Raw genomic sequence first — 22748 nt, 5'->3', positions numbered from 1 at the left:
GTCCACGAGGTCACAGCTAAGGGTCTCGCAGGTCTCACAGCTGGAATCTTAAAGTCGGGAGGAACCATTTAGTTTAACAGAGGGCAAGTAGAAACCCCTCAACCCAAGTTCTGGGGACAATCTCCCAGCTGTGCCTCGGGCGGCCCTGGCATGTGGACAGCCTGACTCTCGGACCCACATCAGAGGCCCTGGGGGTCTGTGTCCATTCCTTTCCCGGCTGCCCCTGGCCCACACGCACACGAAGCATGTCAGCTGCTCCTGGCTCCTCAGGAGCAATGGCACCACTCAGCCCTCCCTCCAAACTGCCCAGTTCTCCACCTTTCCTCCCGCAACGTGCCCCAGCCGCCAGCTCAGCATACACTTGTCCACATCCCGCCCAAGTCCATCTCCTCCACTCTGCTTTGGCCTTCCTAGGACCTGGGTGGGACCAGGTCAGCTGTGCACTCTCACGGGCCTCGGGACCACCCCAGCTTGCTTACAGAGTCGGTTCTGAACAACAGGCTGTTCAAATGCTTGCACTGTGCCAGTGCCACTCACCGCGGGGCCAGGTGGGCCAGGGGGACCCTCGCTGCCTTTCAGTCCAAGCGCTCCCTGCAAAGTAACGAGACCACAGTCAGGGGCACCACGGGCAGAGGCCACCAGAGCTGGGCAGTGTCTGACTCCGTCCCCCACCGGGCCCCTCACTTACCACTGGACCAGGGAGCCCTCGGTCCCCAGGAAAGCCGCGTAGTCCTGGAGGGCCATCTTTCCCAGGAAGGCCAGCAGGGCCTGGGTCACCCTGAAATCAGAGGCACAGCTTCGTCTGAGCAATGCCCAGGACCAGCCTCTATGGGGAGCTGGCCTTCTGGGGCGCTTGGCTCTGAAGGGATCTGAGCGCCGACTGACTCGCTGACTACTAGCTGAGGCTGGAGCACGGCCCACGCTTGGCCCGGATTCCTCCATCTATGACCCTCCCAAAGTCCTTCGGGGCCACATGGGCTGCTCAGACATTGCTCCGCCCATGTCTGCCTTCTCAGAGATTCGGGACTCCTCGTAAGGCTGTGCTCAGAGAAAGGACTCTGGCCCAAGTGCTGCAAGCATTGCCCCAAACAGACTCGTCACTACACACTTGCTTCGACCCTAAAACCATAGTTTCTGAAAAGATGCCCCATCTGAGCGTAGACTTCCCAGAGGTACACTAAAGCTGTGACATCTTCCAGAAGTTTCTCTGGGGTCCAATATGGGAGCATGGGGGTCTCCAAACCAGCATGGCCTTGGCCTCCTGTCCGAACTCGGAGAGCTCTGCTTGTGACTGGCATTTGTACCTGTTTCTGTGTCTGTCTTCTACAAACATGTGTACATGTATATTTTCAAGTGCGTATGTGTATTCAAGTACGTACATACATATTAGGTTGGTGCAAAAGTAATTGCGGATTTTGCAATTAGTTTTAACCACAATTACTTTTGCACCAACTTAATAAATTCATAAACAAGTGTGTGTAATTTTGTCAGTATGTCTTTATTGGTTCTATTTTATTACTTTTTAAGATTATTCTCTTGCATGTAGTCATATAAAAGGCTAGAGAGCTTATATTTCCTATGTCCGTTACTGAAAAACTGGAAAAGGAAGGACTAGTCATTTTTATGGAATTATGACCACCAACTTGGGGTACCCAGGCTGGTGGGGAGAGGCCTCCCAAGGAACAGAGAGGGGACACAGAACTGGTGCTAGCAGGTATGAGAGAAACACATCCATCCTCTATTTTTATTGTTTATTCTTTAGTCTCTAATGGTAAGGGACTTTTTAAAGGGGCACTTTCGACTAAACTCATTTTAGACATAGGAAGCGTCAGAGTGTTTCCTCCGTTACTGGGAGCAGGTGTGACTGCTGGGGGAAGAGCTGGTAGCAAGCACGGCCTGGGGCAGAAGGTCAAGGATGGTTTGACCCCCAGCAACTGCAGGGGATCAGCTCAAGTCCTCTTTCAAATCAAGTAAAAATAGACCCAAGTTCACGGCCTGGGGAGTAGGCTAGCACAAAGAACATTTGTTTGAGAAATTAACCCATTCATCAGAAAACAGCAGCAGAAAACAGAAACAAAGTGCCAAAATAATGACGCAGGAAAAGTCTGGTCTGGCATGGAAGGGCTGAGTAACTCACCTTCGTCCCTTCTTTCCCGGCAAGGCCTGGGAGCCCCTGTTCACCTGGAGGGCCTGGGGGCCCAGGGTGGCCACGCTCGCCCATTGGACCAGTTTCTCCTGTAGGACCCTGTGGGGGAAAATCAGCATCAGCCACAAATTTCAAGGGACACACGACGGAGTAAGCTGCTCTTCCTAAATGTAAGGATAGCCCTGGCCACAAAGGCAAAGGGTCCACTGCATGCCCACCAAATCCCCATGTTGCTTTGCAAGTCTTCTCCTTGCAGCAAAAATCCAGAGAAGAGAGAATCAAAGCAAACCCACAGCCTGGCCCCACATCGTGGTCCGGCGTCTCCTTCTCTGACACAGCAGGACAAGACCTGCATTTCCTGGGGAAACGAGGGCAGTGAGCTGACCAAGTCTGCCCCAGGAGAGGGGAGTGCCCACATGCCCTGCGGCCCGTGGCCAAGGCAGCTCAATATCTTATTTACCACTACTTTAGGTGTGACCGTCCCAAGAAACAGTGACTGCCGCTCTGCTTCGTTGCTCTAAGCCATCAGTCCTGCTGCAAACCACTCCTGTCACTGGTCTGGACAGCAGGCCGTGGGCACTGACAGGACTCAGGGGCAAAATTAGTCTGCCATGGACAGCAAGAGCAAGGACAAGCGGGCACAGCTGGCCCCCGCCCATGGGGTGGAAGCCAATCTCCAAAGCTCAGCCCCGCTCTGGCCCCAACTGCCCGAGGGCCTTGGGCGGCTATCTTTGTTCTGCCTGTGTGGGGTTCATGGTGGCCACGCCCTCTGTTCCCGCCATCTGGTGTCCGTACGGAGCACATCTCCGAATGTGAACAAGCACTATGGGACTTCAGAGTATCTATTAGCAACACCCAGACCTTCAGAATCCTGGGGTACTGACACCCCAGCCATGACCCTCTCATATGTGGGTGGGTGACACAGGATGACCAGTGAAACCCAGGGACAGGGTATCTCACCTGAGGGCCGACCACACCTGGAGGACCTGGGGGGCCGGTCTTGCCTTGGAAACCCTGCGAAGAGAGTCACCCGCACTGAGAGGGCCAGAGTGGCCCACACCAGCCCCGCCCGAGGTGGTTCCCACGAGAACCCCCGCCCCCAGCCCGTCCCCGGACAGTGGATGCTCCAGACTTCACTCAGGAGGGCCCATTTCTCCTGTTCCGTTTATGCATTCATTCATGAGGTAACGGAGCCAGACAACTCAGTCTCACTAGCGGCTTCCCATCGCCGTGCTTTTGTGCTGAGAAGCATGTTTTAAAACCATTGCTCTTTATAACGTCACCAAGTGTGTTCATTTTCTGAGCGGATCTGGTGCCATTTCTCAGCAGCCAGAAGCGAGACCTGGGCACTCCCTCTGGGCTGTGTCATTATGACTCTGTGGAGACGGTCCTGGTTGTGTTGCTCGCATGCCCCCTGCGCTCCTCAAATCGGGACAGCGTGGACTCACGGCTTTCACGGTGCAGCGGTTTGAGCGTAATTAGCTGTCCCAACTGGAATTTCTCATTTCTGCTGTGTATGGTGGCACGTACGGACACCCCTGCTTTACTTCCAGTACTGGCTGCACCCACATGCTCCTCTTGGAGGAGAAAGCTGACTGGAAAGCAGTACAGTCTGAATTTCTGGGCACATCTGCAGAGTACGGCACTGCCAACGAGATGCGGTCTGCAGGTGCCATGTGACACCAGAAGAGACGTGCACGTGTCACTCTAGAGTCTGGAGAGGGAAGTGCTGGCTTTAAGGCCACAGCTCGACCTGGAGGGTGAGCAGCCCTGCCCGTGTGGCTGATGAGTGCGGGCGGCTCCTTCTGCCCTGGAGGGATGGCCAGCGTGCAGGCTCTGCGACCTCACCCATGGCCCACGGCCGACTCAAGTCGTCTGCGTTTCGGGACGGTTCTTTACGCCCAGCTGAGCTGCATGCAACGGGCTAAATGCCCGTGTTTAAAGCAGTGATCACTACAGGCAGCATTTACGGGGTCAGAAACGAGGGGTGGTGAACAAGTCAACGGCACCGTACCCCCCTCCGCCTCCGGTGGGCCAGGGCGGAAGAGCCTGAGTAGAAGCAGCAGTTGGGGGTAAGGCAGGAAAGGCCCCGTTTGGTCCATGGCCGGGGACCACCCATGGCTGCTGAGGATGGAATTCGTCTGTTGTTGAGGAAAGGGCTTTGGGCGCTTTCATTTTTAAAGAAAGAACAAAGCCGGCACCCCAGGAAGACGTTTCTGGAGGGCACGTCTGGATGTCCCGTGGGGGAGCCATAATTCCAGGTGGGCCTGGGGGGGGGCCCTGTGTCCATGGGGACAGCCGGCATGGCAGAGGTGGCCGGAAAGCATCTTGTTACTTTCCCAGCAAAGACAAGCAGCTTAATATTTTTGTAGCCTCTTTCCAGAACAAGTCAGAGGGAGAAAAGTGCACGCTATGCAAAACCTTCCATCTTGTCCCCTCAGAACGGCATTAGAGAAAAATGTGCAAAGCTCAGAAGAAATGTTTTAATTTTTTTTCTATAAAAAAAAGAGCAAAGTAATCTCCATCTATCAGGCTCCATGCGCCGAGCAGCGGAACACCGGGATGGTGTAATTAAAGGCGCTTCCAGCACAATGAACCGGAGAGACAAAGGGAGCTTTTAAAAAGCTGGCACCAACATTGTATCAAATATGGCATTCAAAATCTCTTTTGCTGGGGTCCTTCAGAGACCCCTGACCCAAGGAAACTGGCTGCAGAGACAAAGGGGCCTTTCCATCAACCTCCAGCAGTACGGTGACAAGGATGTCACTGGGCCCTGCAAGTCCCCAGCTGTGTGAGCCTGGAGCCCCAAGGTCACAGGCGTGCCCCCACCCTTCCCTGGGACACACCAACAGTGGACGCGGCGTGAAGCTGGGCCAAATCCCAAATGGCTCACGGGACAGAAAATGATCACGGTTCTGATAAATGCTTTTCCTTACAACTGAACAGGTTAGAGTCCTCTAACAGCCACACGGCGAAGCTTGCTATGGGCATTTCTAAAGCTAAGGGACACGTCAGAGGTCAGCCTAGATGGCAAAGACATTGAACCTGAGCCTGCTGAGCCTGCGTCCTAGCCCCAATGGCCACGTGTCTTCACTGTAACAAAGGAAGGTGAAGGAGCTACCGTCCAGCCCGCGGCCAGAGGGACCTGGATGGACGCACCAGGGTGGGTGCAGGCCCACACCCTTCCTCGTGACATTTCATAGCATGAAATAACCAGACGGCACAGGTGGGAGCAAGGAACCTCGCAACTGCTTTTCCAGTTAGAATGCACGCAGTTCAAGCGAGGCTGCACTCGTTATTCTGGAGGAAGAAAGGCTGGCCCAGAGTGTTCGCTATCCCAACAGCACTTTGTTTGCGTCATGATGGTTTTACATGTGACCTTAGACCCAAGTTGCTAGGACAACTCTGAAGCCAGCACTGCCTTCTGCAGAGATGTGACAGGAGCGGCTGGCCTACACAGGGCTCTCCTCAGACAGGCCTCACCCCAAGTCAGAAGGCGGCCTGGACCTCGGGGGGCCTTCTCGCGGCTGACCGCCCTCTCCCAAGCCGATAGGGCAGTGAAGGTGGCACCCACAGGCCAGGCTGTGGGAGAGGCCAGGCTAGCCCACGTCCCCAAGCACCACCAATACTCACGGTCTCGCCTCTCTGTCCAGGGTGTCCTGGGAGCCCATCCTTGCCCGGAGGGCCCTGAAGAAAGAATAAAAGGAGTTTCATTCATTTCTGAAAAGCACGCACCTTCGGGATGGAACGCCACAACGGGCAGCAAAAACTGCCATTTCATTTCTAAGCACGGACACAATCACCCCAACAGTCGTGGCGACAAAGTGCCACAGAGGAGCCTGGCACCTGCATCACATCCTTGAACCCTCTCAACCACCTGAGGGTCACACTGCTCTCACCCTCATCTTCCAGGACAAACTGAGGCAGGGAGAGGTCAGTCAGCTCCCCAAGGTCCAGCCAGTGGGCGGCACAGGCGGCTGGGGGATACAGGCCTGTCTCGTTGAGGAGTCAAACTCCTTCCTAACCACTGCCCTCTGCCACGTCCCATCAGGCAAGTAATTCCCATCGTTAGGTGTTTCTTTTTCCCCCTCTAGAGGGGTATTAGAAGAAATATGTTGCACCTGTTGGGAGCAGAACCGTGTCCCCCAAAAGACAGGGTGCAGTGCTAACCCCTGGGACCTGTGAATGTGCCCTCTTTGGGAATAAGGTCTGTGCTCATGTCATCAAGTCAGGATGAGGTCATCCTGGGTTAGTGCGGGTCTGAAATCCAATGACTGGTGTCCTTATAAAAAGATGGAGATTTGAAGACACAGAGAGGGATGGAGAGGAGAGGGTGCGTGAAGATGGAGGCGGAGTTCGGGGCAGAGTCTATAAGCCAAGGACCACCAGCCACCACCAGGAGCTGCGAGAGGGGCAGGGACAGACTGGCCCTTAGAGCCTCCAGAAGGAAACAACCCTGCCGACACCCGGATTTTGGACTTCCGGCCTCCAGAATTGTGAAAGGGTCCCTTTCTGTTGTTTCTAGTGACCAGGTTTGTGGTACTTTGTAACGGCCCCAAGACACTAACACAGACCCAAGTAGAAAGTCATGATAGTCTAAATGAGAAAGGGGTCCGTACTTCCCCAAGTGACTGCCCAGTGCAGGAGGCTCAGGCAGATGGGCACGCCGCAGACTGCGCTCCGCCATGGCCCAGGGGGCTTACTGCCCTCACGCTGACCCCCGAGCGGTCCGCCTCAGGCCCTCCTCCCACCGCCCGATGTGAGGAGGCCCGGGGAAGACCAGCGTCCTCAGGAGAGCCGATGCCAGAGGAGCCAAACCAGGAAAACACGCTACTTACAGGGGGGCCCTTTGGTCCAGGAAAGCCCGTGGGTCCTTGGGGTCCATTGGGTCCCTGGGGACAGAGAATGGCCAGTTTAAGGAAAGACGTCCTCTCTCCAGTGTGTGGGGCCAGCAGCTCCACTGTGTCTTCCGGGGTTCTTCTCTGAGCACAGCCCCAATTTCTCACTCTCCCCAGGACCTCTCCTCCACCGGTTCCAGCCCCCTCCCTCACCAGAGCGAGAAAGGAGGTCGAGTCAGAGCTGAGGAGGCCAGGTTCCTCAGGGCAGCCCAGGGCTGAGGACCCAGGTCCCGGTGTCCCAGCACCTCCAAATCCCCAAGACCAGGGCGAGGTGGACAGGGTGCCCAGCCCCCACGAACAGACTTGACTCCCAGGGAAGGCTGCACTGCTCCACCTCTAGATTTTAGGAAACACTCTCTTTCAGAAGGGTCAAAAGCATGTCTCCCTCTCCCCAGCCCACCCCCGGGAGAAAGGGAGAGGGGACATTTATGGCAGGCTGCTTCCGCGTAGACAATGGCCAGTGCTAGGATGCTTACCCGTTCACCTGGAGGGCCGGCCGGGCCGTCACCTCCAGAGTTGCCCTAGACGGAGAGAGAGCAAGAAAAGCTTTCGATTATTATTACGATTTTTGATGGAAAGACTGGCCCATGACATCATCAGACCGTCAGAGTCACACACTGCACGTGTGCCGTTCTGTAGGTTACCAGATGCTTAGTAAAGAGCAGAGCGTGTTAGGCACAGATCCATGGCTCCAAAAGGTCACCCGTCCTCCTGCTTCTATACACGGCTGATGACAAGGAGCTGCTATCAACAGGGCTGTGACATTTCCAGAACAGTCTCCTGCTGCGGGGCAAAGGTTGTGCTCCAACCATGAAAAGCATCAAAAACTCAGACGACAGGTCCCAGCATCTATTCCAGGGCCTGCCTGACACGTGACAACAGCTGTTCTGTGACGTTACTAGCTCTCCCAGGTGAGTGCACATGCCATGTCCCTAGAGCTTATCATGGAAGAGTGCACGATGGCCCCTGGGTTGGCACAACCGGTTAGCAGAGGGGCAGGCCAGCTCTGCAGCTCAGCCAACCAGAACGCTCACCTCCTCGGCAGGAATGTACTTTGGGGTCATGTCCTGAGCAGGACAGGACGGGCCTGCCTGGCTGAGGTCCGTTTCCACACTGACAATCGGAGGAGTTGGTGTCAAGGCCCCTCAGAGGGTGAGGATGTGGGACAGAGCAGGTTCTTGCCTGGGGCAGAAAACTTTCTGTAGATTTCTGGCAAAGATCTGTGGGCAGCTTTCAAACTCCTTTTCAAGAGAAGGACTAAGACTTCCTCACCAGACCTGGACGGGCATTTATCCGAAGCTCGGCTGGGCCTGGCCGCCCAGGGCCCCGGGGCGGCTGTCTCAAGTTCCAGCAAGGGTTGGCCCCTCCTGCCTGGGCCTTGCATTCCATTTGACGGAACTTTTCCAAAGGCTATTACTGGAGGGGACCAGCTCCTTCTTAAATGCCCCAATAAAACGTCTTCCTTTTTGTTCCCAGTGAAAAGGCCCTGGATCAGCCTGGGTGATTCATGCCCCGCCAAAGAGCAGAGAGAAACATACCTTGGGGCCAGGCTTCCCGGTGATGCCCCGGGGGCCTCTTTCACCCCGTGGACCCTGGACAGATGGGAGAGAAGAAAGGTCAGCTCAAATCCTCCGGCTCCTGGACACCGCCTTCCCCCATCCACAGGGCATGCGCCCACAGCGTGCTCCCATTTCTTGGAAGAAACGGCCCTCAACCCAAAGGGTGGTTACCGTCGGGCCGCGTTGTCCCCGAGGTCCTGGCTTCCCAGGGGTGCCCTAAAATCAGAGAAGAGGGGGTCAGTTACTGGAAATACACCTGTCACCACCTGGGTGGTGGCCTGTCTGGTGGTGGCCTCTCCTGGGTTACAGAGACGGCTCGAAACTAGAAGCTAGGAAGGATGCCTCTTTATCTTTGTTCTAACAGATTTTCAGGGAGAGGGGACTCACTGCACATCCCACACACAGAGCTTTGTGTTCCTGCACAAGTCTTGTTGAATCCAATTTTCTTCCTGTAGTCTGCTGGATGCTCTCCATCCTTACCTGGTTTCCTGTCCTCCCTCGCCCTCCACCCTCCGTCTTCCTCTATCTCTCACCAAGGGTGGGGAATCGTTATTGCAAGGCAAGAGAAGAAAGTCAGCCCCTTCATACATAATTTACTTTTGCTACAGTTAAGAATATTAGCCATTAAATTTTCAACAGGCTCTGCAGACCGGCAAACTGGCAATTTAATATATAAATCCTATATCCAGGCGTCATTTGCTTCTCTTCTAACAGAATTTAGGCTTCTTTGTTGTTGTTTTGCATTTTCCAAACCACAGAAAACAGATGCACTGCATTTTTTTTTTTGTCAGAAGCCAGGATATAAAAGCTGGTGAACACAGCTTACCTACCGCACGTGGAAGTAATGGATGGAACGGCCACATGTATCTCCACCACTTCTCGTTCATTTTCCAGAATTTTATTCTGGTTTCTAATGATAAAGCCCTGATGGACCTGGTAAGCTCAAGGCCACCTGCTAAGTTCCCTCTCACCGTCTTTCACTCATTTGCTGCCAGTGTCAAATGGCTTTCTAAAGTCTCCCATTTTTTAAATGAATTTAATAAAACTGTTCATGATGATGAGGTAATTATGCTACTTTTTAACAATGCACTCTGGTTTCACTGCTGTAATTATATGGCAATACCCTTTGGCTTCAAAAAAATATTTGCATAGAAGAATTAATGTGACATCTGCTTTCCTGGCACGATAGACTGCTAGTGTAGGCACTGACCAACCTGGTGACTGCCCGGCATTTGTGGGTAAGCATAGCTACCACGTTTTCTCGCTCCCACCGTCCACCAAGACCCAAACCCTCAACCCTAAGCTAGGGCCACCGTGACCCAGATGGTTTTAATCCTGCAACGTGAATGGCTCTTGGTTCCAACCTAAACCAACTGTGACCAAGGCTCAGGGAGCGAGAGTCTCGGCCACCACTCCCGTCTGGGCCTCCCTGGTGGCACCTTGCTCCTCAGTTCAGTTTGCAAAGTAACCTACACCAAAGAGTTCCGGGTTCCAGTGACTGATGCTATTGAACGAAGTGCCACAATCCAGTCCCCTTAGTGGACCTGTCCTCCTGTCCTCGCAGGGCAGGCATGGCAGACCCAAAGACGTTTTGGCTCTAGCCAAGAAGCAACACACAGGTGGGAGAATTCTCCTGGTTGCCGGAGATGTTTCTAAAGGGGTTGGCTCTTCCCAGGCAGGGCCGCTAGGACCCCGCCGTGTTCTGGGTGGGGGCTGTCACTCGGATGTGTTATACCAGCTGTATGGAGAGGCTCACGCCCCTGGTACTTGTCACGTTGAAGCTATAGCTGGGGGTCCACAGAACCTGCACCTGTGCAGAAGCTGGGACGAGACTGATGGAAGGGCACCAGCTGGCTCGTGGGCAACCCTCCGACGGGACGCAGACGCACGTGTGTGAGCCCACACGTGGCCGGGTCAGGCTTGGCATCCTAGCTTCTAGAAGCATCCATCTGGCCAGACTACCCAAGAGGACATTACAGAGACCCCCTAAAGGAGCACAGCCACCTGCTCCCTTCGCAACCTCGCCCCACAAGGGGACCGGAGCCACCTTAAAATTCTCCCAGTCTCTCCCCTGATGAAAACATGCAGTGGGTTCCCACCGCCTTGCGGTAAAGAGCATGAAGGAGCACCAGGCCCCCGCCAGGTCCTGTGGCCTCGCCATCCCTCGGGCAGCCCTGTCCCAGCCCAGGCCCCGGCTTGCAGGCTCAGCCACGCGCCGTCTTCCTCCCCTGCCCCACCCTACAGTCCTGCACACCGCCCCCCCCCCCGCCTCACCTACCCCACGCCTGTCCCTCTCCAGGTCCCGTGGACGTCACTGCGCCCAGGGAGCCCCCCGACTGCGCGGGTTGGGCTCCAGCTCCTGTGAAAACCCTTCCGATTCACCCTGTCTTTCTCCCGCATGCCCATCATTTGTGAGCGCTGGTCACCGTCACCGGGAACCCTCTCTAGACAGCAGGGTCCCCAGTGCTGGGCACATGAGAGGACTTGGGAAGCATATGCTGTAGAAGTGAGTGGCCTGTCTCCATAGGAAACCTGAACCACTGAGTTCCAAAGGCAAGACGAGGACAGGGGCACCCGAGACACTTGGGGACGTCACCAGTTGCACGCGGCTAACAGGATGAACCTGCAACCGAAGCGTCACTCCGGGGACTCTGGAGGACGAGCCCTCTGCAAGGACAGCCTGGCGCCTGGTCCTTTGAAGACAACTGGGAACCTGGGATGGGCCGGCCCCACTTAGCAGACCCCCATTCTTTGTCGCTCCCCAACTGGGCATAAAGTGGAGACATCGTCAAGAAGGTTCCCCTGTACGTCAGCAGATGGTTCGTCCGGGTCCGGCTGCACTGGGTTCCTGAGCAGAGGCGCTGGGGACTTCAGATGGGACGTGCAGGCGGTGGCTCCTTCCCACAATGCTGACCACCACTGTCCTGCTCTGAGACTGGGGGGCTTGAAGCCGCACTGGGCGCTGGGTCAGGAGCACAAGCAGAGGGCACTGGCTTCTTGGATACGAGCAGACGTCTGGCACCGCGGGGACGCAGGCTCCCATCTGTGGGGCGTCTGGTGCTGGCAGGGTGCCCAGCAGGTCTGACCAGCATTGCTGTTTCGCCTCCAGCCTTTGTCCAGCAGTTCCCCAAAGATAGAGCCATGGGAAGACTGGGCACAGAGGCGGGATGAGCATCCTGTCTGACTCTGGACTCCATTCTCCCGGGCCGCCAGTGGTCAGCATCCCGGAGCGTCCTCCTCCTGCTCAGTGTTCAGGCTCCACCAGTGCGGAGGCCACGGGACTTCTGCCCCTCACCTTCCCCACTGCTCCCATCCAAATTCCCATAATACCCATTTGGAATTCTTGGGGATGACATTTTATACTCGGCCGGCGCCTTCTGTCAGGTGGCAGGACCTCACTGTGCTCCATCGGGGAGGCTTTGAATACTGGGCCTTGAGCTTGTCACCACCTGCACCACCACACCCGTCACCATCCTCCACCCCTTGCCATCAGAACACCCTGGTTCATGGTGACAACAAAGGGAACCAAAGTGCATCGTGCCCTGGCAGGTGCTGTGACAATAATAGCTTGAGAATAACAAGGGAGGGAAGCTTCCTGAATTTGGACTCGTGGAGTTAGTGAGCTATGCAATAAAACTCCTATTTTCTCTTCCTTTTAAAATTAGCCTGGAGGAGAAGTCACTGGGTAGAAAGAGAAGAATCTGGGTTTCGCTAATGACCTGCAAGGGCTGTTGGGATCGTGGTGTTTATTAGAAAGCTCTGTTTTCTCCACGTGCTCTCCCCTCTCGCCTGCTGCCCCCTCCTTTTGGGAAGAGTCACTAGCGCTCAGCACTGCCGGCCACAAGCTTAAGGTGGCCATCTGGAGAGCAGTGTTGGCAGCACCATGGGCGAGAAGTAAACAGGATGCACTGCAGAATACACCCACTAAATAGGGAGGCAGCAGAACGAGCCTCCGGACCAGAGGCCAGGCTTTCCTTACCCTGCCACCCTTCTCTCCATTGGCACCGGGAAATCCAGGAAATCCAATTGAACCCTGAAAGAGAGTTAATTAAGGAAGAAGCATGAGAGCTGGGCCAGAGAATAAACTCTGCTGCAGGTGCCAGCTGGGGGAAGGGACCGTCACAGCTCTGAGCCTCTGACACAAACTCCATCCACCCACCATCCATCCACCCACCATCCAACCACCGACCCACCATCCATCCACCCACCACCCACCCACCTACCCACCATCCATCCACCCATCATCCAACCACCGACCCACCATCCATCCACCCACCCACCCACCTACCCACCATACATCCATCCTTCCATCCTTCCATCCATCCACTTGTCCCTCCATCCACCTACACACCATCCATCCATCTATCCACCCACCCACCCACCATACAGTCATACATTCATCCATCCTTCCATCCATCCATTTGTCCATCCACCCACCACCCACCCGATATCCATTTCATGAACATTTCTTAACCATCTCACAGACTCCAACTCTAAAAACCAAAACAGAGTCTTCACCGTGCTTCCCCTGTTCTCCCTCTCTTCACACCCTCCTCTCACACACCCATGTCTTGAAAATGCTAGTGTTTTGGAAGAAAAGGGACTGGATACAACTAAGATTAACTGGAGGTGATGTATGGATCTCACACTTACGACATTTTGTTTACTGCACCTTGTCATATTTTGTTATCCTCCCAGAACACCTAAATAAAGCATGGCAGCTTGTAAAGTCAGAAATAAATGCAAATTCATGTACCGAACGTAGCATCTAACAGCTATTTAATTCTAGAAATCTACAAGGTATACGTGGGCAGAAGATGAGACCAAAGGCTTTGATTTAGCAAGTATCCCACACCTGCTATGTGGGCTCCCTCCCCTGTGACACTGTCTGCGGCGTCCCACTCGCTCACAGGGGGTGCTCACCATCTTCACAGGTCTCTACTCTCTAAGTGGCTTGAAATCCTGACCTGAAGATGAGCTTGGACTGTGAAAAGTTTGCCAATTTTAACCTTGAACTTCTCACAGGGGGCTGAGCTTGGCCAACCACCCATATGCCCCCCCTATCAGGCAGGAGACTGTCCCAAGGAAACCTGGGGTGCTGGTTTCATTGTGCTCAGTTCAGAGACTGGGTTTCCGTGCGTGAGAGCTTGGCTACATCCAGTTGCTGCCCAAGGACTCAAAACTGTCCAAGCAGCTTCCAGGGTCCGCCCACGCCCTTCCCAAGGCTGCCTGAACTTGACCTATATACCCCCACCTCCCCGAACTTCTCCTCTTCTCTCCTCTCCTCCCCAAAGGGAAAACGTGTCCATCAGCCCCTCTTCATCTGACATATGGCGGACGCCACGAGTAGGCAGCCACGTCACAGCGTGTTCCATGCCCCCCTGCCAGGCCCTAAACAAAATTCCTGCGTCACAGCACACTGCCCCCCTGCACAGTGGGTGTGGGTTGGCACCCCGAGTGGGGACCGGAGCTCCCACAGGAAGGACTGAGCTGGGCACTTCCTTCACCAGAGCAGAAATAGCTAAGTAGGCCCAGCCCACCGGCCCTCCTGTTAGCTGGACCGGTTGTGAGTCTGAACCAGCCTGAGCCAGAGGAAGGCAGAAATGTAGGTGCAAACCTGAGAGGCGAGTTCTCCTTTGTGCTTAATTTATCTCTCCTGCAGGCAGCTGGTTATTTTTTAAGGAAGAACCATGAATAATAAAAGGTGAGATTCCAAAGCCTTAAGGAGCTCTTTCACTTACAGCAGAACATGATTTCCTATGAAAAAGGTCCTGTCTTTCTTTTACACCCAGTTATGTGCAAATAACCTTCAAACCTCCAGGGTGAATCAGAGCCAGGAAAGGTGTCAGTCATGAGTTCTGGGTGTGGAAACCCGTAGACAAAGCCCCTAAGAGGGCCACAGGCCCCGAGGACCCTGAGGTATGGTCCACGGCTCGGGCTGGCTTTGTCCCTTTCTCTGAAACGCTCAACTAATTGTCCGTCACCTCCTTCCGATCCTGCCAAGTGAACGCAGGGGCTACACACAGGCAGCACTGAGAGAGATGGGGAATGAGACACTGTTTTGTCATGGGAGTCACCTGAGAGATGGCACACGGGTGACAACGCACAGGGCGGGGAGAGGGCCGGGGATGTGCCATCGTACATTACCTTTGGCCCTTGCCTTCCTGGGTAACCTGGTAACCCCGGGACTCCGAGTTTTCCCTGGGGAGAAAAAGGCGTTGCATTACACAGCTGGCACGGTATTTCTTGAAGGTCACGGTCATCACAGAGAGGCCCTGTCCTTTTGGGATGGTCTCTCCTGTAACCCTGGTCCTCCCTGACTGACAAGCAAAGGCCCTGCGAGAAGGATCGATGACATCTCTGAAGCCACAGTGATGGAGGGAGAGGCCGGACAGAAGAATTCTCTGTCAATGAGACTTTGTGAAAAAGTTCCAGCCTTGGGGCAGGATGTTTGCGTCACTTATAAGCCCCTTTCTGTGCGTGGCCTAAAGGTGAGGTGACAGGGACAAGATGAAAGGTGGGCGGGCAGTGTTCTACAGCCAGAAGCAGGAGGTATCAGAACAACTGCACGTGGAGGCGCCCTTGACAGCTGGTGTGTGTGGCTGCCAGGCTCAGACCCCACGCTCGGGAGCACCTGGACGAGGCAGCTCTCTGGGGGCCGGCAAAGTGCTCAGAAGGACCAAACTTGGGACAAGAAAGGGACGGGTCTGTCAACAAATTCGCTGGGGGGTCGGCAAGCATGTCAGGGTAGAGGGAATGGGACGGAAACCTGTGCAGGAACCCACCACCCCCATCTAGGGGTCTCAGCGGGATGAGTCACCAGCCTAGACGCATGAGGTCACCAGGAAAGGCCGTCCACAGGAAGTAGTCGAGCACCCTGTGTCACATACCTTCTCTCCTGAGGGTCCCAGAGGACCTGGGTCGCCATTCGGACCTCCACGGCCTTTCGGGCCTTCAGGGCCATCTTCCCCTCTGGGACCAGGTGGGCCGATCTCACCCTGCAAGTCAGAAAAGGGCAGGTGAGGGATACCCCCGTCTTCTCCCCCCACCCTTGTGACTCCCACCACCACTCTGGGAGTCAGGGGCTGGATCCCGGCCTCCTGTGGTCAGAGCCACCCGGCCAGCTCCGCCAGGGCTCCCTCAAGCAGATGAAACCTCTTCATGTCCTGACAAGACCAGAGCCTCACGCAGCAAATCCCAGGGCCCTGCTGGATGGCCACGCTTCCCTCTGCGCAGAGGCTGGCCGGCCATTTCCGAGGGCCACACACCCCTGCTTCCCGATGACCTTCTCTAAATCGAGGGCTTCTGCCTGAAATAACTCTGGGGAATTGAGACTTCCCCAGTTTGGGCAGAATAACCCCTACACTGGCAGAGGGCGGGGGCTGTTTCTTTTCCTGAAACCCCAGGAGTTATCACGATGGACTGTGGTCGCCGGGCCAGGCAGTTGCCTAGGCATAACTGGCACACAGGAGACCCCAGGATGTATCCCAGAGACGGAAGGGGCCTGAATACTGCCCCAAGTTACGAGGCCTGGGCCCAGACAAGGAAGAGAGCCTCGGGGTCCGGCCTAGCCTCTGAGCGCCCAGCCCGGACCTCTTCACCCACTGACGAGTCCCCCTCTGACCGCTGGTTTCCAGGAGCAGCTGCAGAACATCTGTGCAAAGCCCCGACAAAAATGGGCACGGCACGGATGAGAAATATTAGTAAGCCCACTTATTAGTAAGACCTGATTTGTCTGCGGGTCAAGAACTCTCTGTCCCTAAGAAGAGTCCTTTTGTTTTTCTTGTTCAACAAAAGAACCCTTTGCATGTTTACTCAGCACCTAGGAGATGCCAAGCGCTCGGCAGAAATTCCTCTGTGGGAGAAATCAGTCTGATGACACTTGTTTCCTGGCTGACAAAGTGTCCTAGCTTCTGGGCTCTGTCCCCCTCCATTCCCAACAAGAGGCCAGCTCACGGGGAGGTATGCGACAGTGCAATGTCTTTTGAAATGTGCCTTCCTAATATGGACCCCAAATTCGAGTTGTCAGAGACACAGGATAAAAGGGACTTTCACCAGCCAAACTGAGGGAGGTCCCTGCCTTAATTTGGGGACTCAGGGTATGCCACCATGGAGAAAGTTCTAGAATGGCTATCTTTAGAAGCAACATAACTGGGACATAATTGTGAAATGAATCCCTCTCTTTTGTTCTCCCTCCTTCTGATGCAGGCACAGACCGCCTCTGCCTTTTCAGTCTGGGACAAAGCGCCAAGTATATGGGCTCTCGGGTTCTGGCATCTTCTGGGAGGGCCCTGCAGGCCCACTTCCTAGGGGAATAATGACGGCAGCTGACAGGCGCCCAGCCAGGTGTGGGCACAGCTGCTGCCACCGCTACGCCCACCGGGATGGCACAGGCACCCCCTTTCCTCCTGCCTCATTCGAAGCCATTAGGTAGACTTCTAACTGTTCCCTCCCAGCAGGCGTGGGCCCTGAGGGAACCTTCTGCAGGGTCGTTGGCGTCACCCTCTGCTCACTCCCCAAAACACAGTTAGTGGCCACCTACTGGGCGCCTGCCAGTGAGCAAACCCCACCCTCCCTACCACCCACAGCTTTCTCTAAAGCTGACATCAATCAGTCATCAGGAGATAAGTAGGTTGTTGCCAGGTGTCCTGAGCCCAGCAGGAGGCTGCAGAGCAGGGCTCTGTGGGGTCCTAGAAAGTACTGAAGAGAGGTTTGGGGGCCAAGGTGCCCTAAGGGCTGAGGGTGCTGCCCAGCTGGTGACCGGCCTGTGGCCCTGGGCAGGCTGCTATGCTCCCTGGTTAGACCGGGCCACTGCTGCAGCCCGTCCTCTCTCTCCCAGGCAACTTGCTGAGCCAAATAAATTGCTCTACAACCTAGAGCACTGGTCCCCACTGACCCACATGTGTAGGGTCAGGACACAGGACAGAGGGGCAGGTGACCACAAGCTGACCCCAGTAATTAGGGGGTTCATACCAGGTGAGAGCTGCTGCAGAATGAAAGCTAAGGAGGAGACAGAGAGGCAGGCCCCAGGGCGCCCAGCTGTCCCTGCCTGCAGACCAGGAATGTCCACAGAGGCGTCATGTGGGTCCTGAGAAGCTACCCTGGGGCCCCAAACAGCCCAGCCCCTCCTAGAGCCTCCCGCGGGGTCCCACACTCCACCTGCCCTTCCCTCCCCCAGATACTCACCCGATCGCCCTTGATGCCCATGTCTCCTTTGAACCCCGGAAAGCCATCTTCTCCCTGCACGAGGGACGAGAGAAAGAGCCTCGGTCTACATGCAGGAACCCCCGGGATGGCTTACCCACTGCACACTCGACACACGGTCTCAACCCAGAGCCTCTGGGCTGCAGCATAGGCGCTGGACATGCCAGGAGGATCCGAGTGCCCAGTCCCTTGTCCCTTGTGAAGTGTGTCCTGTTAATGCTCCGTATTCACAGACATGAAGCTCTGCGGTTCGGGCTGGCTCGGCGCCCTGCAGCTGGCTGGGCCCCACGTGAATCCGAAAGCTCGGCACCACCAGGCAGTAAGCAGTTGGGTCCCTGTTGGCATCCGTTTGTCACAGTGGCTCCACTGTGTCCATGATGGAGTGACAGGAGGTGGGGAACATTTGAGGGGAGAGCTGGATGGAAAATGCCCCCAAGGGAAAACCAGACTGCTACTGCACCTCCTCACTGGAAGGAATGGGCCTGGGGAAGGGTGGGTCCTACCTGCGGGACTGGGCCTGACAAGCAGGTGGCCTTCCGTTCTGTTACACAGTCCTGCACTTTACAGGGAGTGCATACTTTAGGGGAATTGCAAACGTCTGTGGCTTACTGTCCACTCAGGTCCCTAGCCTGGACTTTCCCAGTCAGGAACCGGAGAGAGTGCGTCCTCGAACACTGCACGGCGCTGCTCTGCTCCCGGGGGAGGGGCCTTGGCGGGCAACCTCCCCGTCGTTCCCAGGACCTGCACCCTGGGCTCATCCCTCCAGCCCTGGGACACGCGGCCTGGACGTGAGCTTCAAGGCCGGCGGAGTTGCACGTGGAGGCAGGCAGCTTCTGAGAAGGGTCGAGGCTTTGGTCATGTCCAGCCGCCGCGGGACCCCGGGCCTGTCATGGTGCTTTACCAGCTGCTGCCTCACCAATGCTGAAGTCCAGGGCTGCGGCGCCTCACCTCCTCCCACTTCTGGCCACTTCCCGGACCCCCCGGGGACAGAGCAGGAACTCTCCCGGCCAACAGGAGTTCCGGTGCAAGCCGGTCAACATTCTGTCAAGCAGCCCTGTCTCTGGCTAAGGGATAAGTGTGACCAACCTGAGCTCTGAAGAGCCACCTTCAACAGGACGAAGGTCCTGGGACCAATGGGATGGGAATTCAAGGATGGGAGCCTGCTCTTGTCCCTGCCAGTGGGGACATCTGCTCCACGTGGAATGTGAGCCCTTGGGATGGACACGCCCTTGGTTCCCACACTTCCCAAGGCCCCCGCTGAGGGCGGGTCCTTCAAAACCTGGACTCAAGGCTCTGCTTTGCTCTGGACAACTTCCAGGAAGAACCAGGACACCCTATGGGTATGCCTGCTTCTTCCACAAAACAGCCTGAGAACAGGACCAGGGCAAGGAAGCGTAGCAAACACGGGTCAAAGAGGCCCAGCTCCTGTGTCTTCCAGCCCAGTGTGGCCACGTGACGAGCCACCTCAACGAGGCCAGATTCCACAGAAAAGGATCCATGCCTGGCCAGCCGGAGGTGTGGGGGTGCCCTCTCTCCCTCTCCTCCCAGCTCTGCTGAAGCTTGAAGGCTGCCCTGGAAGGGCACCTAACAACTAAATGGACCATTTTGCCAGCTGCCTTGCAATGTGGCCTGCCTGGGAAGGGGGCTGCTGCGTCTGCTGGCCTCTGCGGAAGGGCGGGGCCTTGGGCAGAGCCGCAAAGCCTCGAAGCCTTGGCGCCACCAGGAGACATACCCACAGCTGTGAGGGCCTGTCCTCCTCCACTTGTCCTTTTGCAAACAGTCTGTCCCCCAGGGTGGTATCAATTCCAACAATACTCAGAGGCAACATCAACCTCAGGTGACACCAAAGGAACCCAGCTCTGGGCCCGTCTGGGCCACCACGGCAGGAAGGGACACTCACCTTCTCACCCTTGGTACCCTTCAGACCACGGATGCCATCTGCCCCCTACACAAACAAAAAGATAAAGAGTGACCATGCAAACATCTGAGCCCTGAAAGCAATGGGTCTAAGCCCCAAATACCAAGGGAGGCTGACACGTGAGCAGCCGACACGTGAGCCCAGCCACCCCACCCCACAGACACGCTCCCTCCCGCGTGTCCCCACTCTGCAGGCTCCAAAGGTGCCTCCTGTCCCCATATCCACGTATCAGCAATTCTGGACTGGCCTCCACTGACATCCTGTTCCCTTCCACAAACATCCGCTTCTCCGAGGTCTGGGGAGCAGGCGGGACGTGAGGCCTGAGCGTGGGATCTGGAATCAGGCTGCAGGCTCACGCCCTGACCCCACTCAGAGCCCTGACAACATCCCAGACTTCTGTGAACCTCGGTTTCCTCGTTTGGAAAGTGGGGGTGATGACAACCTTAACCCCGCTCCTGCAGCTGGGAGGGGACAGTGCCTAGCACACAGTAGGCACTTAAGATGCGGTAGCATGCGCCATCAGATTAGCTTCATGCTCCAGTGTTATTACTATATGGTGACACGGTATGACATTATTAATTACTAATGATTGTTAGTGCTGTCAGCTCCGGACACGCCTCATCTCCATGCTAAACAAGACCCAAGGGCAGGATGCGTCCTCTGATTTGTGGCGCCAGCGTGTGGCCGGGCAGGCCAATCAGTCCCGGGACTGGAGTTCAGTAGCCACCCCCTCCGGCCTCCCAGCGGGGCACAGACACTGACCGCCACCTGCCACAGGCTTTCTCGGGCCACCTGCCCACGGGACACACAGAGAGAGGCCAGGCCTCCGGATTCGCTTCCAGCCGAGGCTGCAGCTGCGCCACCTCCCTGGACCCGTGGGCTGCCAGCTGCCCTCTTGTGGCAAGAACTTTGCACAGACTGCGCAGTTCTGAGCCTTTCCCTGGGGCCCCCGAGAGGAGCTGGGAAAAGCTGGAGAGACTGAGGGATGGGGAGAGATGCTGAGAGCTGGGCCTGGCCTCGCCCCGGAGCACAGTGTGACGCCACGAGCGCCCCGGGCTCCGTCGTCCCCGGGCCGTGAGATACTCTGCGATAGAGGAGAGGCACAGCGTTACCCTGACACCCCGATGCCGTGGGGGCTCTGGCACCAGCTCCCCTCCCTCTTGCTGTGTGAGGGTTTCCACTGCCCTCGTCCTTCTGAAAACAGCAGGGTAGGACAGAGAATCACCAGAACCCCTCCCTACCGAGTTCTACCATTTCGTGACCCACGTCAGAGGCCAGGAGCAAACGACTGGGTTCCTCGGCCGCACACGTTGACACTGGGGACGCCCTGTGCACTGCACGGTGCTGAGAAGCATCCCCGGCCTTTACCTATTGGACAACAGTAGCCCCCAGGTCGTGACAATCAAAAATGTCTCCAGAGTGCCCTAGGCTGTGAACCCCTGGGCCAGCACATCCCAAAGGCCCCGTAGCCAGTGCTGGGGGAGCAGGACCAAAGGAGCTAGCACAGCAGAGTGAGGGGCCGCTTGGCCGCAGATGTGAGCCCAGGACGGACAGGGTTCCGGCCTGGCCTGGAGTGAATGCGTGTCTGGGGTCTCCTGCCAGCCCACCCAGCTCCTGTGGGCTCCATGAGAGGTGGATGTGATTGTGCAGTCACGCCAAACCGATACCCCTCAGACCAGGGCAAGACAGAGGGCAGTGGGCGGATGCTTGCAGGTAGTGAAATCAAAGAACAGGAGGCGCCCCTCTCTCAGGAAGAAGGCAGGACTCCATGGGGAAAAGCTAGACCTCCCTTACCAAGGGCTGTGGGTCTCCAGTGGTGAAAGCTGGGCCACCATGCCCACCCTCCGCTGTCACCTCCCTTGGAGGCCTGCTGCTCGTTACATTTTCAAGTGCCCAGGAGATTGAGAATCTATTTCTCCAATGAAAATAGCATCCAGCCCTCACTTTCCTTCCACTCGTTGCTTCCAAGTCTAACCGGATTGCACACATTGTGAATGAATTTTAATCAGATAGACAAGATAAGAGCATTCTTCATAAACATTTTAAAGCAAACACCTCTTAGCTGGCAGAAGCAGCATTATGCAATTAGCCATGTCGGGGAGCTGGCAGAGGCTTCTGCTCGGCAACAAGAATTTGTAAAATAAACATAATCAACATTTCTGCTCAATTATCACCCTTATAGAACTCTCTAGGCATGCTGGGAAAGCCCGCTGCAGAGAGAAACCTGGCCCGCCTGGTTTCATCTCTCTGCAGCAGCTCATAAGCTTCGTCCATCCGGTCCCTGGGAAACGGAAGTCGGGCCACTTGGGGTCCAGGAAGGGGCAGCTGATTAGGAATAAGCAAGTGTGGGTTTGGGTTCTACCGGCAGCATCAATTTGGGGGTAAAATGGGCCAAGCAGCTGAAAACTGAGGTGTTGGGTTCTCCACTCTCCACCCGGCAGGGCTGCCGCACACTCATGCGCAGAAATGCCCGCAAGCACAAGCGCGGGGCAGCAGAGCGCAGCAGCGGTGGGTCACGCAATCGCCCACACGAAGCGAGCTGTTTTTCATCTGTGTCTTCACGGATTTTCCTCCACATCAAGTTAACGTCATTTTGAAGGAACCACCACTGGCTTTCTCAAAGCTGCCGATCACCTAGAGCTTTAAGACGCAGCAACGTGCCTGTCCTGGGAGGAGGAGGAGTGCTCCCCCCACCCTGCAATTTCTGGGGGCACCTGCTTCTCCGTATACGCATGCCTGGCGTGTCCAGAGAGCGGCCTAAGTGGAGATTCCACTCCATGGCTCAGAGCAAACACAGTTAGCGACGCCAGAGCAGACGGGACCTTGTTTGGGAGATTGTTCTGGAGCTCTGCGCCCTGTGTAACAAGATTCCAGAAGCCTTTCAACAGCTGAAACACAACTATGAATACATGGACATGTCCCCCGGACTCCCAGATGCTGTCCACGGGGCCAGACTCTCTTACTTGAATGTGCAAATGGCCCAGACAAAATGTCCCCAGGAAATGAGGGGCTCTGCACCTTGG

At 56.0% G+C, this 22748-nt stretch overlaps 1 protein-coding gene across 2 annotated transcripts in view; it reads right to left on the bottom strand.

Moving 5' to 3' along the window:
* Positions 1-22748, bottom strand: part of COL5A1 (collagen type V alpha 1 chain) — a 153290-nt gene that overhangs the window by 36439 nt on the left and 94103 nt on the right. For both annotated transcript variants that reach the window (XM_033122324.1, XM_033122323.1), the window contains exons 28-41: positions 19708-19752; positions 17790-17843; positions 15494-15601; positions 14751-14804; positions 12583-12636; positions 8775-8819; positions 8583-8636; positions 7521-7565; positions 6985-7038; positions 5780-5833; positions 3107-3160; positions 2138-2245; positions 689-778; positions 538-591 (exon numbers count right to left, since the gene is read on the bottom strand). In XM_033122324.1, coding sequence (XP_032978215.1) covers positions 538-591; positions 689-778; positions 2138-2245; positions 3107-3160; positions 5780-5833; positions 6985-7038; positions 7521-7565; positions 8583-8636; positions 8775-8819; positions 12583-12636; positions 14751-14804; positions 15494-15601; positions 17790-17843; positions 19708-19752 — 873 coding nt within the window. The remainder of the gene's footprint in view (positions 1-537; positions 592-688; positions 779-2137; positions 2246-3106; positions 3161-5779; positions 5834-6984; positions 7039-7520; positions 7566-8582; positions 8637-8774; positions 8820-12582; positions 12637-14750; positions 14805-15493; positions 15602-17789; positions 17844-19707; positions 19753-22748) is intronic.

This window comes from Rhinolophus ferrumequinum, chromosome 12, assembly GCF_004115265.2.
Source record: "Rhinolophus ferrumequinum isolate MPI-CBG mRhiFer1 chromosome 12, mRhiFer1_v1.p, whole genome shotgun sequence".
NCBI classification, from domain to species: Eukaryota; Metazoa; Chordata; class Mammalia; order Chiroptera; family Rhinolophidae; genus Rhinolophus; species Rhinolophus ferrumequinum.
Note: the sequence above shows the minus strand (reverse complement) of the source record. Positions and strands in the feature narration are given on the sequence as shown.